General features: G+C 42.0%; 1 protein-coding gene and 1 pseudogene across 1 annotated transcript; one reads left to right on the top strand and one right to left on the bottom strand.

The window, feature by feature from the left end:
* On the bottom strand, nucleotides 1–2545 carry LOC115772777 (ADP-ribose glycohydrolase ARH3-like; annotated as a pseudogene).
* Nucleotides 2546–3407: 862 nt separating this feature from the next.
* LOC115773062 (tubulin beta-4B chain) lies at nucleotides 3408–7636 on the top strand. Its single transcript, XM_030719567.1, has 7 exons — nucleotides 3408–3574; nucleotides 3734–3842; nucleotides 5251–5361; nucleotides 5490–5734; nucleotides 5812–6134; nucleotides 6218–6562; nucleotides 6644–7636. Exons 1-7 carry the CDS (start codon nucleotides 3518–3520, stop codon nucleotides 6789–6791), a joined length of 1338 nt encoding a protein of 445 aa, XP_030575427.1. The 5' UTR covers nucleotides 3408–3517; the 3' UTR covers nucleotides 6792–7636.
* Nucleotides 7637–8389: the final 753 nt, after the last annotated feature.

Consider the following 8389-nt stretch of genomic DNA (forward strand, 5'->3'; position numbering starts at 1 on the left):
TTACGAAAGCATCTCCATGGAGCAGGCCTTCCTGTGATAAATGTGCTTTTTGGGTCTTAAAACACTCATGCAGATGGGTGAATTAAAAAGAAAATAAAAGTTTATTAAATATTATTCACCAAACTGATAAAACAAGACATGGCTGATTTATAGTGCAACTTTCACGAGACAAGGTTGTTCAACACAAATCAGGGAAGAGCAAAGAAAAGAGAAAGTGTATGAATATGCTGTTTATTCATATTTAGACCTTTTTTTTTTCTTTTTTTTTTTTACTGGAGTTCAGAGCAGTTTGGCAGATGCTTAAAAATCGTGTTTTTCGTGTGTGTGAGTCTTTTAGTAACAATCTGGCTGATGCATCGCCACTCTGCTCACCTGTCTCACTTCTGCCCCCTTGTGGAAACTGGTAGTACAGCATCGAAAACCTCTGCATTCTGGTCTGCGCAGCACCTTATCCAGGACTGAGGGATGGTCTCGATCCCGTAGTGGGCCGCAGCAATGGCCCCGGCCATGCAGGCTATGGTGTCAATGTCCCCTCCCAGTGCCAGGCTGTACACTATTGTCCACACCACCATAGCTTTCTGGAAGGGGCTGCAGGCAGTGGAGGACACAGACGATTGTAGTGGGGGTGGATTGGAGTGCTGCAAGGCCATCACCTGATAAAAGACACACAGACAGAACACTTTAAGGTCATTTTTGGGGCAGTTTTTGTGGTGGTGGTGATGGTGGAAAGAAGCAGGAAATGGGATGGGAATGAAAGGAATGGGATCACAGCCTCGCTGCAAAGGGAATTTGTGCACATGTGATGTGCTCCCTAACCCTTTGCCTATTAGCACTTCCTTGCATACAAAAACATAAGACTTTAATGATCCAACGCCAGGCAAATTTACTTGTTACATCAGTTCAACAACAAAAAGCAAGAGAAATATGATAAAACAGATTTTTAAAAACTATAGCAGTAAATTCCTTTTTTGAGAAAAAATAAAAATGTGGAGATTAAAGTTGTTTCAAGTCAACAACTGCCACATCACGCCTGCTATAGATTGTCCAAAATGTCTTGTGTTATGAGTTAGTGAAACTACTTTAGAATCGGTTTCAGTAACAAGGAAATTATTTCTCTTTTAGTACATAAACACGATGTAGTGGCAAGTATGATAAGTATGGGGATGTTAAAGAGCTGGTGCAGAAAGCTGCATCTGCTCAGAAAGAAAAAGCACACAAACCGGCAATGGACAGATGCAAGGATATCCATGGTTGCACCTTCAGAGGGGATATGTTGAATCACAAGACACAACAAGACGGCTGATCAAGTTGTTTCACTAACTCATCTACCCAAGGCATTTTGTAGAGGATATAGCAATCTCAAAACAATATTTAGACTTTATTATTTTGACTTTATTCTCAAAGTGAACAATTGAAATTCTTTCTCAATGTGGCCTTAATACTCTTTCGTACATACCTTCCTCAGCAGCAATAACAGAGATTCTGACCCAGTTCAGAGATGACTTCCTCTATGCTGACTTTGCTCCTGTCCATCAGGTCTCTAACTCAACGTTCACAGAATGGCTTCTCTGCTTCTTTTAAACTGCAAAGGCAGAAATTAAAAATATATACACCTCACACAGCATGAAAAGGGATAATTCAGACTTTAAAAATATGTTTTTAAAGGTATAAATTTCTCAGGGTTTTATTCTGGCTCAGAACTGGTCTTCGGGCAGTGACTGGGTACAAAAATCTAATTTAATAAGAAGTATTTGAGTTTGAGTTAACGTGTATGATAAAGATCTGTAACACATATGTTGATTATTCTTTAGTAAATGAAACCCCAAATTACAAAATAAGTTAAAAATTAATAATATTAATTTCACTACACTGAAGGAAAAAATCATGCTCGTGTTTGATGCCAGTGTCACCCTTTTAACATCAGCCATGTCCGGAAAGGCCAGTGCGAAGGGGGCTGCTCTCATGGCCCCTCCATTCCCAAAGGAGCCCCGACCGTTAAACTGGTCCCGAGCTGGCTGATACACATCACTTAACTGGGGGGACAAGAGCTCCTGCAACACCTGGATCACTCCAGCACCATAACCACGATGTGGGTTATGGTGTATTCCTTAGTAAATCTGCAAAGGGTACTTTATAAGGCAAAAATTCTAACGAGCTTGAAAGTCAATATATGATATGACCACCTTTATTCTTCAACACAGTCTGAACTCTCTTAGCCTTCTTGTAATCTTGCCTCTAGGCAGCCTTCTTGTAATTTCTTTAAGTAGTATTCAGGAAAAGTTCTCCAGGCTTCTTGAGGGACATTCAAAGTTCTTCGTTGGATGCTGTCTTCCTTTATATGATCCCACACTGCTTCAATAATGTTGAGATCCAGGCTCTGGGGAGGCTAATCCATGACTGATAGTGCTCCAGTGTGTTTCTCTATCCAGGTATGCTTTTACTGCATTGGCAGTGTGTTTGGGATCACTGCCATTCTGAAAAATGAAGCCTGAAATCTTCATCTGCTGTAGGATTTAAGGCCTGCCACGTACTTCCATACTGACATATGCCAAGTTTTCAGCTAATAGTTCTTAGGGAATCACCTTGTTGGTGCAAGAATACCATTTTATGTCTGTCAAACGAGGCTGTAGATTCAACTAAATAAATGTGAACAAATGATGTGTTTATGTGTTTTTGTGACAGGCTACTATTATCAAAGTGCCCAAAGACACAACACTGTTTCATCCCTTGAGTTAGGTGCCTATTTATGCTTGAATGAAAATGAAAATAGTCAGCTACAAGGAATGGACTGAAAATGGGTGAAAAAAAGTAGCCAATGTCCAAAGGAAAACTTTAAAAGAGCTTCCGAAAGCCCGGAGAACTGTTCCTCAAGACCGCTTTGAAACACTACGCAAAAGTCTGGCTCCTTGGAAGCAAAATATCAAGAAATTAGAGGTAACTCAAGACTTACTGTCAAGCATAAAATTATAAATTATCCCACAACAGCATAAAAACTGATATTTTAATTTCATTTAATTTATTTCCGTTTCTGATTAATTGCACATTTTATAGTTATAAAATGTTCGAACTGAATATAAAATTTAATGTGTCACGTGGAAACTACAAACAAGCACCTGCTTTTTTTATATATTGGATTTCATGTTTTGAGCTCGTGTATAAGGTAGAAAATTGATTTAATTCTGAGAAGTCTTCCCTGGGCTTCAAACCTAAATGGTGCGCACGCAGAGCTTTTGCGCGTCTCCGGGAGACGCTGTTCTGTTAAACTGTGCACAGGTCTATCCATGTTACCGAGGTAACAGGCCCCTGGGATCACTATCCAATCAAAACGTGAAACGAAATTGTATTGGCCAATCCGATGCCTAGTCTGTTTTGATTGACACCTAATTCCTCCAATTGCCGTTCTCGGTGTTTCTATAGCTGGCAACGGTCCTACGTTCTTAGGTTAGTTCGTTGCTGGTGGATCGCTGGGTTGCTGTCTACGTTTGACCGTTCAGAAGTTTTTTATTTCGACCAAAACATGAGGGAGATCGTTCATCTGCAGGCTGGCCAGTGCGGCAACCAGATCGGAGCGAAGGTGAGAGTGTTGCTGGTTTAAAAGTAGAGTTTTAGTGTTTGAAGTTGGAGTGCGCGCGCGGAAAAATTAACTTAGCGCTAGAGCTAATGATAGCGCCGCCGAGTTTGACTCGGCTGGCCGATTTAACGGGTTTATTCTGTCTGTGTGTGCCTGTTCCAGTTCTGGGAGGTGATAAGCGACGAACATGGCATCGACCCCACCGGGACCTACCACGGAGACAGCGACCTGCAGCTGGAGCGAATAAACGTGTATTACAACGAGGCTACAGGTTAACTTCACACTGCCTCCGAGCTGCACAGGCTGATTACCTAATTTCTGGGTTAGGCGAGTAATTCAATACGCAGCAGAAACCTGCTTAGGACACCCGCCATCCAGCGGGGGGAGGATTAATGCCCCTCCTCCCCCGAGTAAGGGGGCTTTTGTTGGCTTCGCTTCCTGGTTACCGTTTCCAAGACAAAACAACAAAAACAAACTCGCCTAGCAATGGTGCCCAGAAATTAGACGGTTCCCGCTTTCACTTTAATTGTATGCATGAATGAAACTTCAGACTGGGGGTTATATTAGCGTGGCACAGCAAACATGTACGAGAAGTTTATGAGCACTAGTTTTTCTACTTTTGCATTTATTCATTACTTTTACACTTGTCTTTACTAGTTTCTGCAGTTGGAGATGTCCCTGACCTTTACAGAAATATTACCTAAAGGGTTACAGTTTATTTCTGTGTTAAAATAAAACATGTTATTTGAACACTTCCACCTTCGCAGTCATGTATAGTGGGTCAGTGCTGTGACTGGAGGCCCAAAATGTATTTATTTATTTCTAACCATTTAAAGTTCGATAATGTTTATATAACTATCAAATATACAAAAGACATGATATAACACATCAAAAATGTAAAACAAATATAAAATATGTAAAGAAAATACAGTAATCCCTCGCTACTTCGCTGTTTCGCGGGTTTCAGTCAATATTAGTGTAAAATATTTATTGCGGTATTTTCGCAGTTTCGCGGGTTTTTGCGGTACTCGTTCTTCACATGCGTAGTACATGTTGTACAGTAATGTATATATTTGGTGTATAAGTGTGTGGGGAGGGTTTATAAAAACTTTAAATAGTTTATAACTACTAAAATGATGTATAAGTATTAAAATAAATATAGCGTCCCTACTTCGCGGATTTTCACTTATCGGGCGGTCCTGGAACGTAACACCCGCGATAAATGAGGGATTACTGTAAAGGTCACCTTTTCTTCCCAGTGTTAAGAAATGAGTGATGACCTCACTTGACTTCCTTTTAATTGTTTCCTGGCGCTTTTTAAAGAATTGCTCGTGATTACTTCACTGTCTCTCATTTATCGCAATTTTTCTCTTTAATTTCATAATTTCAAAGTCCCTGGTGTGACATCTTCTCATTCCAAAATTGGGCGTTTCTGTAAAATATATATATATTTTCTTTTTACTAATTTTATTCTAACACAAGGAGTGAGCTCAGTGGTGAAGATTTGCAATATTTAGATGGTGAATTGCAATAAAAAAAAAAAACTCCTGTAGGCGTCCCAGTCCATAATAAGGATTTATAACTGATATCAAACAGGCAACTTAATATTCAAGCCAATTATATAATCTTGAAGCTGAAAGTGTGGTTCATTTTTCTTTGTTTAATCTTTCTTCACCAAGGTGGGAAATATGTCCCTCGTGCGGTGCTGGTGGACTTGGAGCCGGGGACGATGGACTCTGTGAGGTCTGGTCCCTTTGGTCAGGTGTTTAGACCTGACAACTTTGTCTTTGGTGAGCATTTGAAACTTCAATATTCAATCCCCCCCTACCCCGGCTCACTTTTAAGTAAATTGTGTTTTAACTATGCAGCTACAGTCAAATGGGGGTGTCAGATTTCTGTATTTGCATGTGACACACAGGCCAGAGTGGAGCAGGGAACAACTGGGCTAAAGGCCACTACACTGAGGGGGCAGAGCTAGTGGACTCGGTCCTGGATGTGGTGAGGAAGGAGGCGGAGAGCTGCGACTGCCTCCAGGGCTTCCAGCTCACGCACTCCCTGGGTGGAGGCACAGGCTCCGGCATGGGCACGCTGCTCATCAGCAAGATCCGAGAGGAGTACCCGGACCGCATCATGAACACTTTCAGCGTGGTGCCCTCCCCCAAGGTTCGTATTTATAGATCATTCCAGATTAACGCTGTGGGCCTCCGCCCGCCCTAACAATGCCTGCTTTTGTTCTCTAGGTGTCTGACACAGTGGTGGAGCCATACAACGCCACCCTCTCCGTCCACCAGCTGGTAGAGAACACAGATGAGACCTACTGCATCGATAATGAGGCCCTGTATGACATCTGCTTCCGCACGCTGAAGCTCACTACGCCCACCTACGGCGACCTCAACCACCTTGTCTCGGCCACAATGAGCGGTGTGACCACCTGTCTGCGCTTCCCTGGCCAGCTCAACGCCGACCTGAGGAAACTGGCCGTGAACATGGTCCCATTTCCCAGGCTGCACTTCTTCATGCCGGGCTTCGCACCCCTGACCAGCCGAGGCAGCCAGCAGTACAGGTGGAGCAGCAAGACGCCGTTTGGTAGTCATGCCTACTCTGTTATAATAAAACCTCAACTGAAATATTTATTTATTTTTGTAGGGCATTGACCGTTCCCGAGCTCACCCAGCAGATGTTTGACGCCAAGAACATGATGGCAGCATGCGACCCACGCCACGGGCGCTACCTCACAGTCGCCGCCATCTTTCGAGGCCGCATGTCCATGAAGGAGGTGGATGAGCAGATGCTGAACATACAGAACAAGAACAGCAGCTACTTCGTGGAGTGGATCCCCAACAACGTCAAGACGGCCGTCTGCGACATCCCACCGCGCGGCCTCAAGATGGCCGCCACTTTCATTGGCAACAGCACGGCCATTCAGGAGCTGTTCAAACGTATCTCAGAGCAGTTCACCGCCATGTTCCGCCGCAAGGCCTTCCTGCACTGGTGAGTGAAGCTCTGGCCTATGTGTAGCCAGCGTGCACGCCCTCATGCGATGCGTTAAGCACCTCACCGATTCTGTTTCAGGTACACGGGCGAGGGCATGGACGAGATGGAGTTCACGGAGGCCGAAAGCAACATGAACGACCTGGTGTCCGAGTACCAGCAGTACCAGGAGGCCACGGCTGAGGAGGAGGGAGAGTTTGAGGAGGAAGGTGAAGAGGACATGCCCTAAACATCTGCTATGGCTTTTTTTTTTTTTTTTTTCCCCCTCCTTTCTATGCAACAGCTTCAGGTTAGCGCAGTTCAAACATCAATAAGTTCAGCAACTTTTTTTTAAGAATAAAAGTTGTCATAAAACTTTTTTTTTGTTCCAAGCTTAGCAGTAGTGTGCTGGTGTTCTCCATCTTTAAATTTTACATGTTAAATGTCCTGGACGACTGAGAACCACGCAGACATACATGTTACATGTTAGTTTTGTTTACCATCTTTAAATATGAATGTTTTTAGCGTGTCTTCTCTGGTTAAAGAGTTTCCACTTAGAAATCTGAAAGGCATCGTTAAAGGAGACCTGACATTTGTCATAGGAGGTGCGATCAGAAAGCTCAGTTTAAGATTTTAAAATATCCTGTTCAAAGTCATGTAGCTCACTTACCCTTTGCACTCTGATATCACATATCTTGAACATGACCCAGCTGCAGCTTTAATATGTACTAAAGAGAATGTAACACTAATTCATGGCACTTTTCCTGATTTAATGTTTCATAGAGAATATAATTTTTTTTTTTTTTTTAAGCAGAAGTAAATATTTAATAACATTTTGTCTAAATTAAAGAAAAGACAGAGTGCCAGGAACTTGTCATTCCAGCCCAAATGTGTGTGCACTTGTTCTTTTTGTAGATGCATTTAAATAAAAGTTTTGGGGGGCGTTGGGGGATAAATCCATAGTACTTTGAGATTATCATCAGTCATTTTTGTTTCTGGCATCCCTTCCAAACTGACAACCACATGTGACTTCCAAAACTTCCACAATCCTAAATGGCAAATTCCCTGTTGAGATCAATAAAGTTTGGTGCTACATTTTGTGGATTACGTCTACTTTTGTCTTTTTGCCTACTTTAACAAAAAAAAAAATAAGAGTAATTTCAAACTTGTTCATTGCAGATGGGCTAATAATTATCACCATATGTTTGACTCATCCCTTTGTGCAGCAGAGCAGTGGGATAAAGATGAGACATTTTTAAGTTCACTGTAATGAAATCCAAATGTTAAAAGCCAATGAGGTTCTTTAAGGTGGTTCTTGCTGTTTTAAAAAGGAAACTGCTGACTAAATTTAGGATCAAATTACCAAAATGTGTTTGTATGGTTCCTCCAGTTACTGGTGGCTCATCATAAACCACTCTGACATTAACACTCTTTTGGCTAAAAATCTTGCAAAAGTGGAGCACAAGTAAGAACCTTTGGAGTTATTAATTTGGAAAATCACTTGAAATTGTAAAGATCCTCATCATTTCCATCTTTGCAAAGAGCAAATTTTACCTTAGAATTAAAACTTATTGATGTGTTTTAGAGGTTTTACTCTTAATTTCTTTGCCTCATTTTAACAACTGTGCTGATATGATAATTGTAATGCTTAAAGCTGAATCACCAGTTAACCTGATAAGCATGCCTCTGGGCTGCTCAGGTTAGTAATACATTGAACCAAAGGGTGAAGATCAGGATTTGGCAGCTTTCTAATTCCTCAATAAAAGTTCCAGGGTGAGGAGAGTCAACTGCGTGACCTAGAAGAGGTGATAGCAGCAATGGACAATGAAAGAAGCAGCTGGCAGGCAT

Source organism: Archocentrus centrarchus, chromosome 22 (assembly GCF_007364275.1).
Source record: "Archocentrus centrarchus isolate MPI-CPG fArcCen1 chromosome 22, fArcCen1, whole genome shotgun sequence".
Taxonomy (NCBI): domain Eukaryota; kingdom Metazoa; phylum Chordata; class Actinopteri; order Cichliformes; family Cichlidae; genus Archocentrus; species Archocentrus centrarchus.